Consider the following 22,354-nt stretch of genomic DNA (forward strand, 5'->3'; position numbering starts at 1 on the left):
TCAGGCTTTCCCTGAACAGATCCTACCAAGCTGCTCAACCTGCCCACAGATACAGGAAGAGAGAGCCTGGACAGAGCACCCCAAGTTGAATGCTTTTCAGTAGCTCCAGCCTTCAAGGGTCTCCTCTCAGCTTTAGGATCATCCTGGGGACAAGGTGGGCTGGCAGGGAGGAAAGCTGGAGCCACAAGTCCTCTGTAGGATGGCAAGATATCCTTGGTCCCGGCAAGAGGTCTACAACTGAGCAAAAAGTCCTGAGTCCCATGCATAGTGGTTTTTTCCACAGAACACAACAATTGTCTTCATGGGCAGAGTGACATGTCCCTGGCTGGGTCTTGATACTTGGGGTGTCACTGGGGATGTTACCAGGGAGACTTGTTTTCCAGTGGCATGGTCAATAACACAAGTGATGTGAGCTGTGGGGACAGTCTTTGGGGGGCAGGCCGGCTGCAAACCTAAAAGGAAGAGAAGGGTCAGAAGTTTGGGTTACCACAGCCAACTAAGTTTGTTTACTTATTTATTTTGTGCGTGGGCACACATGTGCCCTGTTCTGCATGTGGAGACCAGAGAATCTGGTGATATATTGTGCATCAAATAAAGCTTGCCTGAGGATCAAAGGACAGAGCCACCCACTAGATTAAACATAGATGCCAGGCAGTGGTGGCACACACCTTTAATCCTAGCACTCAGGAGACAGAGGCAGAGATCTGTCTGGACCTCTGTGAGTTCAAAGCCACCCTGGACTACCTGAGATTGATTGAGTCTAGGAGAGACACAGAGCCAGGCAGTGGTGGCACACACCTTTAATCCCAGTACTTGGGAGTCACACACATTTAATCCCGGTCCTTGAGATCTCATGCCTTTGCTGCCAGCATTTGAGAAGCACACACGCCATTAATCCCAGCACTAGGAAGGAAGGGAAATGGCTGGGCGGAGAAAGGCATATAAGGCGTGAGGAGACAGGAACTAGAGTTTTTTCAGCTGAGGATTCAGAGGCTTCCAGTCAGAGGATTCGTGGAGACAGGATTGGCTGAGGAGTTGGTGAGGTGAGAAGTGGCTGTGGCTTGTTTCCTTGTCTCTCTGATCTTTCAGCATTTACCCCAATATCTGGCTCTGGGTTTTTATTAAGACCAATCAGGATTCATGCAATAGGAGGACAACTTGTGGAGTCTATTCTTCCTTCTACTGCGTGGATCTAGGGGAGTGAACTCGGGTCATCAGACTTGGCAACAAGTGCCTTTACCCACTCAGTAATCTCGCTGGTCCAAGACCTAAGTTTAAACCGTGTATGCTCCCTTTCTCACCTGTTCCCAGGAACCTCAAGCCTAGGCTCTTGGTGTGTCTCAACTTTATCTTGCTCACAAACACCCAGGGAGTATCTTTACATTACAGTTGCAGGGATGGGTGTAGTGAGATCCTAATTGTCTGAATAATAAAAACCTGGAGTCAGATATCAGGGTAAAAACTGAAAGATCAGAGAAGCAAAGGAGCAACCACAGTCACCTCTTATCTCTCTGACCCCTCAAACCGAAAAGGAGCCAAGATCCTATGCCCCACCAATCACTTCCTCTCTCTGCCCACTTCCTGTCTCCTGTCTGTATAGACCTCCAGACCTCTATGGTTAACTAGTGGCTAGCTCCACTCTCTGATCTTCAGGCAAGCTTTATTTGTCAGAACACAAACAAATAATTACAACATTTCTCGTTTTTTGTCTAAAATAAAGAGAAGGTTTGTATCGCAAATTCTAATTGGTCTTAATAATAAAAACCCAGAGTCAGATATCAGGGTAAATGCTGAAAGGTCAGAGAAGTAAAGGAGCAGCCACAGTCGCCTCTTACCTCTCCGAATCCTCCTACTGAAAAGGGGCTGAGTCCTGTCTCTTCCCGCCTTGTATTACTGTCTCTACTTCCCTAGTGCTGGGCTTAAAGGCGTGAGCCTCTACCGCCTGCTCTGTTTCTCTTTTAGACTGGATAAATCTTGTATAGCGGGGCGGCCTCAACTCCTGATCTTCCTGCTTCCTCCTCCCATGTGCTGGGATTAAAGGTGTGTGCCACCACTGCCTGGCCTGTATGGTTAAGTGTCTAGCTCCACACTCTGATCTCCAGGCAAGCTTTACTTGTTAGATCACAAACAAAATATCACCACAAAGGTACTAACATAGAAAAACTATGTAAATAAGTACAATAACTGTATACATATATATATATATAATAATTACATCAACAATGTCTAGTTTATTAACATTTGACAAATTCAGAGAAAATACTCCATTATCTATCCTATCTTGTTGAGTCCAAAGGATTGTACCTAATTCATCATCTATCCTATTTTGCATTACCAACTGGAAACTATCCTTTGATGTCTCTCAATCCTATACACTTTACACCTCTTTGGTGAGTTTCTTATTTGAATTTGTTAACAAGGAAAACTCTAACTATTTAGTTTTCAACATCAGAGACCTGAGAAGGAAATAATATTACCTGAGTAAGCAGGAAGTGCAAGCAAGCGACCTCCAAAAAATGTGAGAAATGACAGAAACAGCTGGCTACCTGGACAGTCACCCAAGGTTCCTCTGTAACGTTGGGGCACCCACCTTTGGCATACAGGCCTAGAATATCTGATAGACTTTTCTGTGAAGCAGGATATTTTGAAGAGCTGTCCTACATTGTCTTGGCAAAGTTTGGCAGTCACTTTCTTTTGTGTCCTGCTTGTCCAATTTGGACAGCATACTGTCAGCAATTGAGGCAAGGGCACTTTCTTGCCCAGTGGCTAACATTTACCACAAAGAAAGTAAACTCCATATGGAGTTTCTTTGATGCCCATCATCTTCTCTGAAGTAGATTGTGCTGCCAGGAGCAGACATGACTCCTTGCCATACAAAAAGAATCTATGTTATTAAAACATCTTAAATGCCATATTCTATAGATTTCTGAAGTGTTTGCAGACCACCTGTGTACCAAAAATATATCTATTTGGCCTAAAACACATGCATAATATGACTACAAGTTTGATTGTAATAGGTGACTAACTACTAACCTGCATTTCTTTATTATCCTAAACAGTTTGTAATAATAACTTCAAGGACTAGGAATTTGTATTACATTGTTAAATGAGCTGTATAGATACAATACCTTGAACAAGAGTAGAAATGTATGTACAGTATGTTCTAACAAAAAAATCTCAAATTTGTATCAGTATACAAATATCCAAGCCAATGAAAAATATTTAAAACTAGTAGTTGCACCAGGCAGTGGTGGTGCATGCCTTTAATCCCAGCACTTGGGAGACCGAGCCTGGCAGATCTCTGTGAGTTCGAGGCCAGCCTGGTCTACAGAGAGAGATCCAGGACAGCCAAGGCTACAATGAGAAACCCTGTCTCAAAAATCTAAATAAATAAATGATAAATAGAGACATGCTGGCTCCTGGCAGCACTCCTGTCTCCTCCAAGAAGATGGACGGGCACAGAAGAACTTCCACATGGAGCTTGCTTTAAATGTGGCAAAGCTGGCCACAGGGCAGAAAAAATTTCCTTCCGCTTCAACTGCTGGCAAGACCCTGTCCAGGCTGTGGACAAGCAGGACACTGGGGAACTGATTGCCCTGCTTTGCCAAGACAAGGTAGGCTGGTCTCCCCAAATCCCTACTCCACAGGAAAGTCTGTCAGATCTTCTGGTCTGGCAGCTGAAGACAGATGCTGCCCTGGGACCTCTGTCTCCAACGACCATGGAGGACCCTGGGGTAGCTGTCTAGGTAGCCGTTATGTCTCTGTCATTTTAATAGCTTTGGAAGGTGCTTCACCTTGGCTTACTCAGGTGAAATTTACCCTTCCAGTTCTGATGGCGTTTGATGACTAGGTTACTGATAGCTTGGCCTGTTTAACAGCCCCCCCTGACCCTCCAAGGCTACAACCACTTTGGTAGTTCATTAGATACATTTCTTATTAAAAATACAGACAGGCTTGCCTTGTTCACAGACTTCATAGTAAAGGATAAACAGGTTTCAAATTTCCTCTGGCTGTTTTCTAAGTGTAGACTTAAAGGTGGGTTTCATTGGGCTAAAACTAAGCTCTCTAGACAGGAAAAATGCCATGCCTTTTAACCCAAGGCCTTGCTAAGGCACCAAGGTGTGAATCTGTTCCAGCTGTTTGACGAATACCTGCATGTTCCCGAGGAAAGTGTGCTGCTTCTGTATCAAGGAATCTGGCCTGGTGGAAACTAATACCGAGTCACTCCACAAATTGTCTGAAGAACTTTGCCAATACAACCAGGGCACATCTCTGTTCCATTCCTCCTGGCAGTCTTTACTCTTCCCATGGCTAGCCCTGTTCGTAGGACTAGTGGTAATAATCAATTTTTTCCTCCTAGCAACTTGTCTTCTCTGCTTCCTCCAGGAACAGATTCCTGAGGTCTCCAGGATGGCAGTTAACTGAAAGCTTCTTCACCCAAACATCAGACTGAGTGTGAGCCCACTGACTCCCAACTCCCCTTCCCCAGGAAGTAGTCATATTTGGACCAGAACCCATATAACCAAGAAGGTGGGTGTGTTCGGCTGGAACTTCCAGCTGAGAAGGCCCCAATTCCTGCCTCTCTAAACCCTGCCCTCTTGGAAAAGCTGCCAAGTGGTGGCTTCTCCCCTAAAGCTGCACGATCCTTGCCTCAAGCCTTATAACTGGGCACAAACCCAGCTTGTGGAGAACACGTCATCACCTCCGTACCTACAGGGTATTTAAGGTCCCTCCTTTAGACCAGCCATGTGATTTCTCTCCTGCCCCTTCCCCCTTCTCAATCACTGGGGACTGGAGGGTCAGCCAGGAGTGCTTTGCCCAAATAAACCTGGTCTTTTACTTTTTAATTTGGCTTGATCTGGCTTACTGAGTCGGTGGAGAAACCTATTATTGGGGTACAGAAAACCTATCACAAATAAACAAAAAAAGTTAAATAGAAAATGATTCAGTTAGAACCCTGTCTCGAAAAACCAAAAAAAAAAAAAAAAAAAGAAAATGATTGAGTTAGATGCTATGCCAGCCTACACATGCGCACGCACACACACACACACACACACACACACACACACACAATCAGTCTAGGCTGGGACCTGAGGTTATATCATACAGGCTTCTGGGCCATACTGTAAAGGAGGTCTAGAAACATGAGGAGGGTCAGGGTAGCTTAGAAAGAGGAGGGGAAGGAGGCTCGGCCAGCATGGGTGCTGGTGGCCTTTAGGGAGGCCCACAGCATCCTCATCCCCCAGCTTACAATGATTATACTGACACCCCGAGGTACTTTGCTGGGGATCCCTGCTGTAACTGCTCTATCATGCTGCCCCTACCTCTGAGCTCAGCACATCGTAGAAGGGAGAATGAGTGAAGTAAGCAATGGATTTCATTCAGGAAAAAAAAAACACTCAGAGCGGCACTGTCTAAATCCAAAGCCTGTGCTATTTATTTATTTATTTATTGACTGTATAGACAGGGTCTCCTGTGTAGTCTGGCTGTCTTAGAGCATATCCATAGACTAGACTGGCTTTGAACTTCTGGTGACCCTCTTGCCTCTTCCTTTCCAGCTTTGGGATTACAAATGTATAGCATCATGCTTGGCCAAAGCCTCATGGTGCTTTAGGTGTGTCAGGTGTGGTACCTCAGGCCTGTAATCCCAGCACTTGGGAAGCTGAGTCAGGAGGATTGCTGTTTTAAGACCAACATAGACTAGAATGAGATTCTGTTTGGAAGAAAAAAAAGAAGAAGAAGAAGCTGGGTATGGAGTCCACTTTGTCCACCTCCCCTGCTTGTTTGCCCCCTTACACACACACACACACACACACACACACACACACACACACACACACACCACACACACACACACAGAGTGTTTCTCTGTGTAGGGCTGGCTGTCCTGAAACTCAACCTGTAGACCAGGCTGGCCTCAAACTCTCAGAGATCTGTCTGTCTCTGCCTCCTGGGTGCTGGGACTAAAGGCGTGTGTCATCATGGTGCACAAAACCACTGCCCTCACAGCACACACACACAACTAAGTCAGTGGGATGGCTTAGAGAGCAAAATCACTTGCTGTGACCTGACAACCTGAGTGTGATCTCGGTATATAACAACAGAATAACACCAACTCTGAAGTTGTTCCTTGACACTATGCATGTGCACGCGCACAGTAAATTAATTTAACAAAAAGTAACTTCTCCAGTTATTCAAATAATATCCCAGCTCTCTTCCCTAGCTGGTGTAATCTTTGCCTGGGCCAGAGGACGCTCGTGCTCTGGTTTGTCGGTTGATGCAGGGACTGTGTGAAGCCCACTGGTAGCAGCCATATACCCCCAACCCTGAGCCCCCTGCCTGCCCACTCCTCCACACTTGGTCTTTTTCCTAGTGCTGAGGAGCCCGGTGCCACATCTTTCCGGAGTTTGTCTCCAGGCTAGAGTCCTTGAGGCTGGCTCTCCAGTCCTGGGAGTCCTTTCAGGAAGCCAGGCTGCCACAGTGCCTGTCTGAGAATGTCCTTGGACACATCTTCCAGATGGTTAATAGCTGCTCCACCATGGGGCCAAACCTTTCATAGTCACAAGGGAGCCCCAGGAACTGGCCCTAGGGGACTTCTTTGATCTGAAAGTTTATATCAACGAATTGTTGGGTGTGGGAAGACAGGCTTCCTACCAAGCAAACTCTATCTTTTCCCAATCCAGCTGCTTCCTGACCTGGGATAGCTCTCTGGAAGCTTCCCAGTCAGGCCTCATTCCCCTAATTCCAGTCATTAACTGGCTGCTTTGGCTTCTTATTTATTTTTATTTGCGGGAGGGGGCACGCTTTCAATCTGCAGCTAGCTGTTCTTGAACTTCTGATCCTCTTGCCCCAGCCCCCTAGTGATGGATGACAGACGCAGGACCACCATGCCTGGCTGTGAATAGTATGTTGACACAAAAACTACAGCTCTCATCTTAAAGGGAATGAAAGAGTTTATTCTGGAACTATTTTGAGTGACCATGTTCTGGGAACACAGATCTAGGTTACCCCAAATTCCATGTTCCAGTGTAGAAGCAGCTTCATGAGCTTTACAGAACAGAGAAATTCATAAATCAAGGCAAGCTTAGAACACATTGGTGGGTGTGTCATCAGAGAGGCCGGTTCAGAGAGATGGGGGAAGCTTTTCTGTAGACTCAAGATGCTCTCTGATGACAGCGTAGCTTTCGGATTTCTTGTATAATATTAGAGGCACCAGCCTTAATATTATACATCCCAGGGCCTTAGGAGAGAGAACTACTAACGGCGAGGACTATTTTCAGGAAAGAGAATCTCAGCACACCGAGCTCTATAGTCCACTTGCTTTAATTCCTCTGGCATAACATCCACATATACGCAGCTTCAGTTCTGTTCTCGTGTCTAGCTCCTTTCTTGCCTGATTTCTCTCTATATTCATCTATTGCTTCCTCTAAGTTCTATCTTAATTCTCTCGTCTTAATTCTGCCTCATCTAGTCCCTTTTCAGCTTGTTCTTACCCAGCTAGTACTTCCCCACCTGGCTCTTCCTCATCTTCCATCTCATTCCTCTAGTACTCTCTTCTAGCCCTTCAATCTATTTCTTCCCCATCTCAGTTTGTTCCTCTCAAGTTCTTACCCATCTAGTTCTTCCATTCTCTTTTCTCTTCTCTGTCCCTCGTACCCTGGAAGTCCTGGTATATAAAGCCAGGCTTCCAGGGTCAAACGGAGGGGTGATAAGAATCACATTGAGAGGCAATAACTGTTAATTATCATTTGCAACCCCAAAGGGAGGTGACCAATGGGGAAATGAATTAACTAAGGGCTAAATTTGGGTAATATCTAAGAAGAGGGAATCTTATGTGCTCAACTATAGTCTTAAACGTGATTAGTAGAAAATGTTAAGAATCTATAAGTTGCTAGGTCAATGGGAGAAAATAAAACTGTCTTCTTTTTTCCTGTGGCTCCTATCTGTCCAAGCTATCTGCCGTTTTTCTGCAGGGTGGGGGAAAGTGTGCTCAGTCACTAGGCAACCTGTGTACAGCTAGATGCCTCTGGTGATAGTTAAAGGGAGATCTGGAACCAGAGGTAAGGTTTGGGAAACAGGAAGTAAAGCTTAATTGGCACATCCGCCAGGCCTTCTCAAATGGGTAGCTTGGATGCTTAAGTCTGTTCTTAGAAAGTACGGAGGTATCTCTGATAAGGTACTTTCCTCCATCTGGGGATGGACCTGGCCGTATGCTGCCAATGATGATAATTACAGGGAGGCTTGAACTGGGGTTCTGGCTGAGCATAGCTGTCAGCGCAGAAGGTTATTTAAATATTCCTAGAAGTGGTTAGGTAAGGAGTTAGCAGTCTATAAAGTTAGTAAGGCTGTAAGAAAGGAGGGTCCGAATTGAACGGTGTAAAGCTATTACTTGACATCCACCTAACCTAGGTGGTGTCTCCTTGTGGAATTTACCTTAAGTCAGGAGACTAGCATGTGGACGGTTATTACTGCTAGTCCTTGAAAGTGGCCAAGGGAGATATCTGATTCCAGAGAAAGCCTTTCCTGAGGCTGTTCTCCAAATACCTGGAATGTGTATGTCCAGAGAGTGATCAGTCCACATTGTTAGCCCTTCTTAGGGAAAAGTCAATTGGGAAAACTATGAAGGCACACATGATTTTCATAACAGAAGACAGCTGATATATAACAAGCCAAGTAACACCAAAAACTCCTTGGAATTTGGCTTCCTCTGGAGGAAATCCTTGATCTCTCCAGGCAGTGACTTTGCCATAACCAGCTGAGTTCTTATGATATATTCCTACGGCCCACAGCAGTTCCCGCCGTTTTTTCGTTTAGTTAAAAAAAAGTTTTGCCGGGCGGTGGTGGCGCACGCCTTTAATCCCAGCACTTGGGAGGCAGAGCCAGGCGGATCTCTGTGAGTTCGAGGCCAGCCTGGGCTACCAAGTGAGTTCCAGGTAAGGCGCAAAGCTACACAGAGAAACCCTGTCTCGAAAAACCAAAAAAAAAAAAAAAAAAAAAAAGTTTTTATTCTCTCTAGGACAGTGAATATGTAGGTAAACTTAAATTTGGAGATGACTGAAAGATGATAAGTAATAATTAATTAATATTGATATTTAATCAATATTGTAGTCTATATAGATGGCAGGCTGAGGATTAGTTTAACCATCTAATAGGTATAGCTGTAATATGGTCAAAAGTGTCTGAATACTATGATTGTGACTTATCAAAAAGAAATGGTTAGTTTGGAACATTAACTCTATCTATTAATCTTTGGTTAGTGGTATTAATTTGGTTAACTTGTATTTTAAAGAGGCATAGTTAAAGAGTTACCTGAGTAAGTCATGAGCACCTGTGGGACCCAGGCTGCAGCTGAAGCTTACCTAATTTGAATTTGTAATCAATGCAATATTAAACTATTAGCTACGAGAAAACAGTAATAATCTGTGTCAGGGTATACATAGCGAGACTTACATAGAGAACAATTGTCATAAGTACATGAGGAGAGTATCTGATAGTACATACATTTCAGGATCATGGGCAGAACTCACACAATTAATAACAGAGCATTTTTTAAGGGCAGTCCAGCCCCTGGGCTGGAGAGTTCAGTTCAGAAAAAGGGGTACGTGACAAAGAAATCTGGGCTGTAGAAATCTCTCATGGTTACTTCCTGCAGATATGGGGGCGAAGTTGGGGGGTCTTGAGGCCTGGAATGCAGTGGAAACCCAGGAAGCACAGGCTGTTTCAGGCTCTGTGAGACATGTGCAGCAGACTTTCTTGTGTTGTGGCCTGGAGGGCGTGATGCAGGGCTGGGCTGGAGAGTGGGGTGCAGACCTGCAGCTAGACAGCATGTCTGTGGTTCAGAGGATGACAGCCTGTAACTCTTTAAATGGTTAGAATTTCTGCTGGAAACAAATATGTGTATTAATGGTAGAACATGCAGCCGAGGAGTTTTAAAGATTGGTGGAAGCTGGTGGTCTGCTAAGTTAATAGTTTTTGTCTATTGTCACAAGATGTTAGTTCCACCACAGGAGTAAGGCAAGGGATGGTGTTCCAGAGGGCCCGAACTTAGCCCAGTGATAGGTAATTAGCCTCTGGGCCTACACGTTCCAATATCTCCACAGTATTGAAATCCACCAGGCTCTGCATACAGATTTTTTTTTAAGATTTATTTATTACATATACAGTGTTCTGTCTGCATGTATGCCTACATGCCAGAAGAGGGCACTAGATATTATTATAGATGGTTGTGAACCACCATGTGAATGCTGGGAATTGAACTCAGGACCCCTGGACCTCTGGAAGAGCAGCCAGTGCTCTTGACCTCGGAGCCATCTCTCTGGACCCACATACAGAGTCTTTTCAGGAGTTTCCATTCTTGTTGGCTAACCATCACATTTTGCGCATCCAGGAACCACATAGTGTATTAAATGTTATAAGGTCCCTCAGAGGGAGGAAGCACATTCCTAGGATCTGAGGTAGAGGAGGCTGAGTAGTGGGCAGGACAAGCAGTCTTCAGGAGAGAGGAATAGCTAGTAAAGGCCATTAAGAAAGAAACTCCTACTGGGTGGTGGTGGTGCACACCTTTAATCTCAGCACTTGGGAGGCAGAGGCAGGCAGGGATCTCAGTAAGTTCCAGGCCAGCCTGGTCTACAGAGTGAGTTCCAGGATAAGTAAGTAAGTAAGTAAATAAATAAATAAATAAGCAAGCTTCTGTATCATTGTTTTTTACACCTTCTGTAGTTTACATAATGTGACATAGATTACTATACTGAAAATTAAGTAACCAAAAACACAGTTTGGCTTAATGGAGTGAAGATTACAGAAACAAATGTCTAAAAGGCCTAAAATAACCAAAATTTACAAAACTGACTATATAGTACCCCCTGTATTTACAGTTATTTGCATTTGATGAACTGTCTTACTTATAGTTTTTTACTTTTTTTTTCAAGACAGGGTTTCTTTGTGTAACCCTGGCTGTCCTGGAACTCACTCTGTAGACCAGGCTGGCCTAGAATTCAAAGATCCACCTGCCTCTGCCTCCTTGGCTTATGTTATTTCTTTATCTAACAGACCAAAGTTTATAAGTAGATTTAAATATTTGTCCACAGGACCATGTTTACAACCACTATGTAATTTAGTAGGAATATTTTATGTAGGCATCATTCTCTAAATGGATTTTATATGCTTAAGGCAAAGATTATTTGAAAAGCAAAGGCTTTGTCTAGTAAGAAAATACGCTTAATCATAGTTTTTTTTAAAAAGAAATTTATTTATTGTGTATACAATGTTCTGCCTGCATGAATGCCTGCAGGCCAGAAGAGGGCACCAGATCTCATTATGGATGGTTTTGAGCCACCGTGTGGGTGCTGGGAATTGAACTCAGGTCCTCTGGAAGAGCAGCCAGTGCTCTTAACTGCTGAGCCATCTCTCCAGCCCTAATCATAGGTTTTTAAATGTCCATTTAGTAAAAGGATACTAGGAAAAAAATAGCAATACTTAAGGAATTACTGTGATAGAAATTTAAACAATTTTATCTCAGGATACTGAATTAATTTAAAAAATGTCCTTTATATTTTAGTTACAACTACATTTCTTTTTAAATACCATTCACAACATATTTTAATCTTAACATTATTAATGTTGCTATAAAATTTAGAAATCAATTTCAATGAGGTAATTTTAAACAAAAGCTCAGGAGGTTGTGAAATGGTACACATGAAATAGTTATTGACATCTGTTTGCTGGAATCTCTAGCTCACCCCTGCTTGCTCCTATGAAAGCCCCATTTCTCTCTCTCCCTTTAAAGAAAGAGTAAAGTAACATTAAAAACTTAAGGGCCGGGCAGTGGTGGCACACACCTTTAATCCCAGCACTCGGGAGGCAGAGCCAGGCGGGTCTCTGTGAGTTCGAGGCCAGCCTGGTCTACAGAGTGAGTTCCAGGAAAGGCACAAAGCTAAACAGAGAAACCCTGTCTCGAAAAAACAAAAAACAAAAAAACCCCCAAAAAAACAAAAAAAAAAAAAACAAAAAAAAAACCTTAAGGATGGGAAGTAATCAGGGCACTTGGATCTTGAATGTTGCTTTGTTGACTTTGAATTTCTGAAATGCTGATGAGCAAATGGCAGCTGCTGAGAGACATGGGATTGTGGAAGGAACTGATGAATTAAACCAGCCTAGATACTTTAGGATGTCTTGGCTTCAGAATGGGAGTCAGAAAATGCGTTGCCTTGGGGGAAAGGCTATGCTTTTGTTTCCACAGGAAACAAAAAGCTATAGATTGCTTCAAAATTAATAAAGATCAGATTTGACTAGGGGAGACCTCCTGAGGATTTTGGCTGTGGATGTGACAGGACCGGTGATGTGTATGCTGATCCTTCTACATGGGAACAGCTCTGAGACTGGATGAGACATGATAAATTTTGTTGGCTACAGAATCCTCCTAACAGTTTGGTTATACTGTCCAAACAGACTTATAAAATTTATGCTCAAGCATAAAACAAATCATCTTTAGCTGACTTGTGCACACTGCACATTCTATACTTGTGATAATACAGATATGTATGTTACCTTTAAAAGTTTGTGTGTTTTCAGATCAAAAGGACAGGGGATCAATAAAGACAAGTATCCCAGGTGATCCAGCCTCTCAGAATGCTTCAGTTTACAGTTTCCTCAAAAATCTACATCCAGAACAACTTCAAAGCTGCTAGCTGAGATGGTCCAGCCTTACAGACTACTCCAACCAAGACTTCAGATAAGCTCTACACTTTCCCATTACACAGAGACTAAACAAAAAAATAACACAGCTATCTCCCCCAGGACTTGACCATTATCTCAATTTTCTAGGGGTCCCTTAGAGATGCTGTCACCCCTAGGAAGCAGTCTAGAGAACAGGTCACCCACATTCCCAAGGGGTGGGTGGTTTCTGGTCATTCGGTAGATGTCTGTCATTGTTTGGGGATGTTGGTTGCAGGTTGTTATTGGTCATGGTCAAGGAGAAAACTAAACAAAGGAGGTAGGTTCAGAGATCTTTTTCCCAAAAAAGGGTAGATTATTACATCTACTTTTAAAATAAAGATGACAGGATTAAAAGGTAGATTATTGAATCTACTTTTAAACTAAAAAAAAAACTACTAGTCTCAAATATTTCACATTGGCATGGATTTTTATATATTGATACAAATTTAAGGTTATTTTTGTTATATTATATATACATATATATATATATTTCTACTCTTGTTTAAGTTATTGTATCTATGCAGCTCCCTTAAAAATATAATGTATAATTAAGAAATACAGGTTAGGAGTCATCTATAATAATCAAATTTGTAGTCATGTTAGACATGTTTTCAAGGTTAAGACTAGATTTGTTTAGCTCAGATAGACTTAATAGATAATGGTCCTCAAACTTGTCAGAGATCTGATGAATATGGCATTTAAAATGTTTAATGAAGAAATATTACTATGACAGACAAAGACTCCTAGTTCCTAGCAGTGACCCAGAGATCTCCAAAGAAGATGACGGGGCACCATGATGTGTCCACCTGGATTGTGGTAATGCTAACCACTGGGAATGACTGCCCCAATGCAGAACCTATCTCCAGGACCCAGCCTAAACTGTGGACAAGCAGGGCACTGAAGAATTGATTGCCTCACTTTGCCTAGCCAAAGTAAGATCAGTCTCTCCCATGTTCCTCCTCCACAGGAAAGCCTCTCACCTTCTTGGCCTGGCAGCTGAAGACTGATGCTGTCCTGGTACCTCTGCCCCCAACACCATGAAGACCACAGGAGCCAGAGATAGCTATCTAGGTAATGGACTAGTCACTGTCATTTTAATTGATACATAGGCCATTTGGATTATACTTCATGTTATAATTTATTCTTCTCAGAGCTCTAATAGTACTGTTGGCTAGACTAACTATAGTTTTGTCAGCTTAGCAGCAGACAACCAGGTTCTTACCCCAGGCTGCAGCCAGCTTGTTAGCTCATTTCATATGTAAAAATCAAGCCTTGCTTTTTCTAGAGCAACTAGGTATCCTATTGAGAAAAGGTAGAGAGGCTTGTCTTGCTAATAGGCTTCATATTAAAAGATAAACAGGTTTCAGGTCTGATAAGCTGGTAGAGCACTGGCTCGTTACTGTTCAATCATAAGCTCAAGATTTTATATTTCTTTTGGTTATCTTCTAAATATAGACTTAAATGTACTTCTCAATGGGCTAAAGACATTTCTGTCCAATCTATTTCTGGCTCTCTAGACAGAGAAAAAATGTTCATGCTTTTTAACCTAAATCTATAGCCTTTGCTAGGACTCAAAGGTGTGAGCCTATATCCAGCTGTGTTACAGACACTTGTTACCTGCTTTTTCTACAATGTGGATTTCAGTACAGACTGGTAATGCTAATATATCTGAAACTTTTATGTCTTTTTGTAAACTAAAAAATTCATGTTAACCAGAGAATTGAGGGAGTCTTAAGACTTGGATCCATCTCTCACATGTCAAAAGGACTCCAGATAAGTACAGCATAAGTTTCCCCACCTGTCTATTCCTGAGGATGGTATTTCTCTCTCTCCTGGTCTTGGGACTCCTCCCTTTCCCCAATTACTAGGACTATTGGCCCGAAAGTTCCAAATATAAGATTTTCCTTTAAGTTCCTAAATTTTAACTTCTGTCAGTAGTCTATATCTGTCTGAGCAGATTTCCACTTGGATGACAGACACATACAAGCATCAGCTGCTGTCTACAACATGCTCTAAATGACTGAAAGCCCTGAACTTTCTGAAGGCTGATGTGGACCAGTCCAGCCTGTGTGAATGCTCCCTGCCTCTTCAGCTGGGTCAGCAAACCAGAGACTTCTGATGAATGCCCCATTGCCTGAATCCCCTCCTTGCCTTTGACTAGCATTCCAGACTTCCTGGGCCCTGACAACAACATCCTAGTTTCAGCAAGAAGTACAGAAGAGAGTATGCTCCCTTTGTTCCCCAACAGCCTGGAATATTAGATCAAAAGGAAACTCCCTGTCACATGGGACAAAATAGCTTCCTATAGTGCCTATTGGCTTACCAAGAAAGGCACCTGTTAAAACCAAAGGGGCCTGGAGTTCTATAGTATGATGGGGCACTCAACCTGCTCTATGTAAAACAGAGAGGTTATTATATAGCTGTAAAAGAAAATTGTTTCTATATAAACCACACAGGAATCATTATAAATAACTTGGCTGGACTAAAAAAAAAAATGTCGCCGGGCGGTGGTGGCGCACGCCTTTAATCCCAGCACTCGGGAGGCAGAGCCAGGTGGATCTCTGTGAGTTCGAGGCCAGCCTGGGCTACCAAGTGAGTCCCAGGAAAGGCGCAAAGCTACACAGAGAAACCCTGTCTCGAAAAACCAAAAAAAAAAAAAAAATGTCATTGCAAAAACGGGAACCTGCCGGGCGGTGGTGGCGCACGCCTTTAATCCCAGCACTCGGGAGGCAGAGCCAGGCGGATCTCTGTGAGTTCGAGGCCAGCCTGGGCTACCAAGTGAGTCCCAGGAAAGGCACAAAGCTACACAGAGAAACCCTGTCTCAAAAAAACCAAATTAAAAAAAAAAAAAAAAACGGGAACCTGAGATGAAGTAAATAACTGGTCTCCATTCTCATTTCCAGGTTCCTTCTAGATGATAACTCTGATGTCAGCCATCACAAGGCCTTTGGCCATTCTACTTCTGCCAATTGCTGTTGGCTCTTTATCATTGATGCTTTAATTAAATGATAATTCCTGTCTGGATACCTTAAGCTGATGGTTATTAGATCCTAATATAAACAGGTGCCCATCACAGAGTCAAGGATTTGACTCAGGATACAACTCAAGGGGGGAAATGCTAGAGCCATAGTTACATTTTAAGTTTTAATTACTATGCTATAGAAATCCATGAAACAAAAATGTCTCTGATCTGCAAGCCTCTTGCCAAGGACAGATAGTTCCTAAAATGCTGGAGGCTATTGTTTATGAGAGATAACAAACCACTTGTTTTTCATTCTCCTAAATAAGTTTGTTTGACCCATCTGCACCAGATGTGCTTGATCATGTGTGTGTGAGTGAGGTAAGTAGACAGGAAATATGTCAGGGTGTATGCTTGCCCCTGATTGGATTTGATGGGAAATGCCATGAATTATGGGTTTTCCTTCTTAAGCCATTGTGATACTTGATTCTGGGTCATTTCCCAGGAACCTGGGTATGGACCTGGCCATTTCCCATCCACGTGGCCAGTTTTTAATTAAAGCTTGCCTCAAATTTGGCTTTAAACTGTAGTGGTGTTCTTATTCTTGATGGGTGGAATTAATATTATGCTTAGATTATTATTATTTATTTGAGATTTACTTATTTTATGTATATTTTGTCTGCATGTATGTATATGCACCATGTACATGCCTATTTCTTGCCGATACCAGAAGGCATCAGATCCCTTGAAATTGGAGTCACCTTGTGGGTGCTGGGAACTAAAGCCAAGTCTTCTGCAAGAGCAAAAGTGCTCTTAACCTCTGAGCCATCTCTCCTGTCCCTGGTTTTAAATGTGGGCTCCTGTCCCCGGCTTTAATTGTGGGTGTTCAAGACTGAGCTTGGGTTGTCCTGCCTGCATAACAAGCACCTTGCCCACTGAGCCATCTAACAAGTTCAAGCTGCTGCTGTTCCTCGGTACTGCAAAATATTACCAAAACCATAATGGGAGCCACAACTAGGTTCACATTTCTGCTCCATCACATAGATGTGCGAGTATATGCAATTTCCTTAACCCTTTTTGCAACTAAGTTTACAGTCTTTCCAAAAAAAAAAAAAAAAAAAAAAGAGGAGAAATAATACGGTTTTATGATGTGAGGAACAAGTGAGACGATGAACATGGCGTCTGGCACACAGTCAGTGCCACTGCGGATCTATCTGGAGCGGAAAGCCAAGCTAGGAGTTAAAGTGGGAACAATTCCAGAAGTAAACTAACGAAGAACTTTTGTGTGGCTAGGCGCATGCGCCTGTTGGCGGTCGCGCAAGTTGAGCCGCGCTGTGCAAGCGACGGAAGTTACAGCCGGGAAGCCAGCGAGGTCGGTTCCGCCCGGCTCTAACATGGCGGCGCCCTTTGTCTGCTGTGAAGCGCTGCCCCCGGCCTTCTCGCGGCCGTGATGCACCTCCCCCTGTGGTAGAGTTCGGGACATGGCAGGTGAGGCTGGGCCAGCGCGGGCGGCCGGGGAGTCCCGGGAGGCGGGACGGAAGCCGCAGGGGCCCGGAGACTTGAGATGCCGGGACAGTTGTGTGGGGGAGGGGAGGCCCGGGCGGAGGGCGCCGCGGGCCGGGGAGCGGCCCGGAGGGGTGGACGTGCACCCGCGCTGCCTAAGGGGCGCGAGTCGCCTCCGGGACCGGGTGACACCCCGGCTGGTGGCATCTCCGCCCCCGCCGCCGGGCTGTCACCGCCCCTTGACCCCGCGCGCCGGCCGCGGCGGGTGGGCGTGCTGCGGCCGCGTGGGGGCGAAGTGCGGGGCGGCCTGGATGTGGTGCGGAGTAGGGGCGGACACTGCCCCCACCGTAGACCATTCATTCATTCACTCCTCCACCCATCCGTCCACCCTGTTTCCCTCCTCGCCGCGCCTGACAGATCTGAGAACAGAGCAGGAGATGCCAGCGGACTAGGTCCGCAAGTGGGACCAGGGTTCTCAGCTCCAAGCGGAGACTCTACCTCAGTTTCCTCAGCCTTAAAGCAGGGCTTATAATAAAACCTGTCTTCTAAGATTGTGTGATAGGTTACATGAGGTAATAGGTGTCCAGAGCCTAGCATGCTTACAGTTAAGAGAGTGAATGTCCGGAAAGTCCCATGCTCTTACGCGTGTCATCGCCATTCAGAGAGCAAAGACTCACATGGGCGAGAGAAACAGGCCTTTCAGAAATCACTGTGCTGCAGGAGGGAGCCTTGCTCCAGGACCCCTTACTCAGTCTAGGTGAATCCAGGGAGTCCCATTCTCCCAGGAAGCCGAGCCTAAAGGGTGCTTAGAGGAGTGAGGCAGGAGAAGGGTGGTATGTCCTTAGTTGAAGGTGTTGTCCGTGAGAATGCTCAAACTCCTCTTCCCCTGGCAGAGATGGGCAGTAAGGCCACTGAAGCTCTGCCTAAGTCTTTGGGACTTTCCAAAGTTCGGCACTTTTAGCTTTTAGGTTAATGAGAAGGCATTTAAGTATCAGGTTTGTGGACAAGAAAGATCACTGGGCAAGTTGAAGAGGAATAAAGGAGGGAGCCTGAAGTCAATTAAGAGATTTCCAGACTATTTAAGTGAGGCGTAAGGGTGGCCTTGAGTAAGTTTAGGTGCAGAGAATGAGTGGGGAGAGATCATTTTGGAGGTAGAATTGGTAAAACTTGGTGATAACTCCAGTGAGAAAGCACTGAGGCGTCAGGATTGTCCCGTTTCTTCTTAAAAGTGTGTGTATGTGTGTGTCAGAGGACAGTTTGTCAAGAGTTGATTTGGTTCTTATCTTCTGCCTTGTCGAGTCAGGGTCTCTCTTGTTTCTCCTGTGTAGTGTATTACAGGCTCGATACCCCAAGCGTTCTGATTCTCCCGTCTGTCTGTCATCTCACCCCAGGAGAGCTGAGATTACACTTGTGCCCTACTGCATTGTGGGTTCTAGGGAATCAAACTTAGGTTGTCAGGCCTGCACAGCCAAACAGGCACTTTTACCTGCTAAGCCAAGTCCCCAGTGCTGTCCCCTGTCCTTGGCTGGTGGATGCTGGCATTGCTCACTGTGGTAGGAAGCAGAACAAGGAACACATTTAACAAGAGGAAAGATTTAGTTTTAAAGGAGCTGGAAATAATGTGCCTGAGAAATAGATCAGTAAGCCTGGGATGGTGGTTCATGCCTAGAATCCCGTACTGGGGAGGACAAGACAGAATTGTGGATAGTTCAACTCACTATGTAGCCTGAGCTATATTGCAAGTTCCGGGGCAGCCTGAGCTATAGAGTGAGACCCTGTCTAAAAACAACAACAACAAAACCAAAACCCTGTCTAAAACATTGAAGTGAAGCTATCTGGTGGTGATCTACCACTGTCATGAGGGTGTGGATGGGATGAGAATCAGTGTTGTGGACATCTCAGGAAAGTCTGTGCTACCCTAAACTGAGCAGAGCATCACACTGGCTGGGCCTGTCTCAGGAAGGAGTTCCTGAGTGTGGAGCTTGGAATCCTGGTTGTTCATCTTGTTTCCCAGGCCCAGCACACAGTCTTCTACAGCAGGCCAATAGTAATTTATTTTATCATTCACTGAGGGCTTACCTTTTGCCAGGCTCTGTCCTAAGCTCTGCACTTGCCTGATTGATGGGAGAGGGAAGGAGCTGGGCCTGGAGAGCAAGCAGGTGCCCTCTCGTTCTCACTGGAACTTCCACTTGGGTATCTTTGATTTAGGTGATGAGCTGGAGGAGGGGAGCCGAGCTGGAGTTCCTGCAGGCACACTGTCTGAGAAGAGAGCCCCCGGCTTTTTGGAGATCTGAGGTATGTCTATAATACTGAAGGACAGAAGCTGTCTGTAGGAGACAGGTTTTTGTTTTTTTTGTTTTTTTTTTTTTTGATTTTTGAGGCAGGGTTTCTCTGTAGTCCTGGCTGGCCTCAAACTCACAGAGATCTGCCTGCCTCCTGAGTGTGGGGATGAAAGGTGTGTTTTTAGTCATTATCTGCACTCAGCATGGTTCAGATTGCCTTTTGAAGATTTTTTTTCTCTAAAATTAATAATAAAGTCAGGTGCGGTGGTGCATACCTTTGGTTCTAGTACTTGGGAATTCAGAGGCACGTGGATCTCCGAGTCTGAAGCCAGCTAGGGCTACATAGTGAGATTGTCTCAAAATTTAGTGAAAAAAATCCTTGTTACAGTTTTATTGTGAAATGGTGGGTAAACTTGGTTCTTTTTTAAATAGCGTCTCAGTGGTATTTGCCCTGTCACTCAGGCTGGCTTTGAATTCAAAGGGATCCTAACTCTGCTTCCCTAGTTCTGGGACTATAGGCGGAGCTATCATGCCTGATCTGCTTACTTACCTTTGTCAGCAAAACTAAAGTATGCTTGCTTTTTTTTTTTTTTTTTTTTTTGAGACAAGGTCTCTCTACCCCTGGCTATCCTGGTTCTTGTTTAGTAGATCTGGCTGGCTTCACACTCTGCTGGTGCCTCCTGGGCACCGAGTTTGAAGGTGTGTGTCACCACACCCAGATTTTGACGTATTTTAATTAGGTGAAATCTAAAAGTTTTCCTACAGGGCTCCGTGGTAGATTGCTAGCCTAGCCTGTTTAAGGTCCTGGGTTCAAATCTCTAGCGTTGCAAATCAATGAACTAAAATGTTCCAACAAAGCAACCCCAGGTAGAGTGGCCAAAGACAAACAGCTTTTTCCTTCCCTCCTTAACAGTCTAGAAATACTCGTTCTAGAGCTTGTTGAGCAGGCCACAGTGCCCATGAGTTGCATCTGCAACAGGATTTCTTTGACCATGTGGTTTTTGCTTCAGTGCCGGCATCCATCTAATGGCCCAAGCTGGCTCCTTCAGGTCCTGCCATCATATATGAACTCCATCTCTCAAAAAGGGAGAGAGAGCAGGAACCTCATGCTCACTTGTAAGGTTCTGATGTTTAGAATGGTGCATTTTTATAGCATGGTGCCTGGGGCATCTGGAGTCTGGAGCAAAGAACAAGTCATACTAATCTGCTGCTGGAGGAGAACCAGCTTCGAGAACCTGTTCTGGCCCCAGAGTGACAGGGTCATGAGTATGGGGCCCAACCCTGCCCATGGTAAAGTCCACTGAAATGGTGAGAGTGGGCTGGATGTGTTCCCAGGATACTGTATGGGGTAGATTTGTGGTTCTTGGACCAGTGTCCAGGCTTTTCCACAAGTGTGCTCTGCATCCAGTGTGTATCAGACACCGTTAGGTGCTTGACAGGATCGGATTCTAAAAGCAAAGCACTTTTAGCCACATACAGTTGTGGCAGGTCTTTCTTTGGACTGCGGACTCCTTAATAACAACATGGAGACTTTTTATTAATTATGAAAGCTTGGCCTTAGCTTAGGCTTGTTCCCAACTGGTTCTCAAAACTTAAATTAACCCGTTTATATTAATCTGTCCTGCCACATGGCTCATCTCTCTTCAGTACCATAAGTCCGACCTGCACCTCAGATTCTTTCCCAGAGTTCCTATCTCTTTCTGGAAGTCCCGCCTAGCCTATCCTCTCCAGCCTAGCTATTGGCTGTTCAAGTCTTCATTAGACCAGTCATAAGGTGCCTTAGACATGTGAGGAAGATCAGAGACATATTTTCACACACTGTGCAGAACTATTATCTCAACATACAGTATACAGGGTGTCTTGGAAGTCTGGCCACCAGTGTGAGGATGCACAGGGGACCTACCTGATGTCAGAGGCTGGGCTGAGGTGGTGAAAATTTAGAGTGAAGTAATGGTAAATGTCCCTTCACCTAGGAAGGGACAGTGAGGACTCAAAAATGTGACTCTCTGCCACCCTATCTTGTGGCTCTGTCTAGAGGGCCAGTTGTGTCATGGTCCAGACTCAGTTTCCCCACCTGTAAAATAGGGCTAACAACCTGTGAGATGGGGGTGTTTTGAGAATTGTATGGGATCTACAGGGTGTGCTATGGGTACTTACCAGGTGTCTGCTGCCTCCTGCTGCAAGGTGCAGGATGGCTCAGAGCCCAGAAAGCCAGCCAAGGTTTCAGGAGGAAAGTCCAGACAGAGCAGGAAGTCTTGTTGCTATCCATCCCCGAGGCACAGCTTAGCTGAGTGCCACCTTGGAGAGTCAGGACTGTGCTGTGCCTGTCTGGTTTTCCCAGGAGTCCCCAGCTTTCTAATCAAAGTCGTTGGTCTCTGGACCTTGGAGATCATATCCTGAGAAGTGTGGAGAGGATTCTTGTCCTGATTCCTTCCATCTGGAAGCCTGTCTTAAGATCCCCTCAGTTGGGTGGAGTCCCTCTGACTTCCTGGTGGCACATGCTTTGAACCCAGAAGCTTGGGGGACAGAGGCAGGCTGATCTCAGGCTAGTTTACATAGTGAATTCTAGGCCATCCAGGGCTGCATAGTGAGACTGCGTCTCAAAACCAAACAACCCTAAACAAACAGAAGGCAGGAAGGAAGGAGGCAGAGGGTGGGATTAGAATGGAAATGCTCCTCGTGTCTACACAGCTCTGAAACCAGAGGCTCAGAAGGAAGAATCTGGCTGAGTCAGGTGCAGGTAAGAAGGCAGGTCTGGTGTCCCTTTGTCACATCAAACACAGGCTCAGTCTCTGGCCCTGAAAGGTCTGGCCTATATGCTGCATCTACGCTCAGTCACTCTCCTGTCCCTGATGGAAGTCTCTGCCACAGGTTCCCCACTCCACCTAGCTCAGAA

General features: G+C 44.9%; 2 protein-coding genes across 4 annotated transcripts in view; one reads left to right on the forward strand and one right to left on the reverse strand.

Moving 5' to 3' along the window:
• Positions 1-17,156, reverse strand: Srarp (steroid receptor associated and regulated protein). Its single transcript, XM_059255906.1, is given in 4 exon segments — positions 1-77; positions 80-269; positions 271-452; positions 16,946-17,156. Coding segments are annotated over 4 exon segments (660 nt in total).
• Positions 17,042-22,354, forward strand: part of Zbtb17 (zinc finger and BTB domain containing 17) — a 26,635-nt gene continuing 21,322 nt past the window's right edge. For 2 of the 3 annotated variants that reach the window (XM_059256249.1, XM_059256251.1), the window contains exons 1-2: positions 17,042-17,161; positions 19,385-19,471. The gene's annotated coding sequence lies outside the window, so the exon portion shown is untranslated. Of the gene's footprint in view, positions 17,162-17,481; positions 17,629-19,384; positions 19,472-22,354 lie in introns of those variants that run through there. The other variant, XM_059256250.1, reaches the window with a different exon arrangement.

Source organism: Peromyscus eremicus, chromosome 2, assembly GCF_949786415.1.
Source record: "Peromyscus eremicus chromosome 2, PerEre_H2_v1, whole genome shotgun sequence".
Classification (NCBI taxonomy): Eukaryota; Metazoa; Chordata; class Mammalia; order Rodentia; family Cricetidae; genus Peromyscus; species Peromyscus eremicus.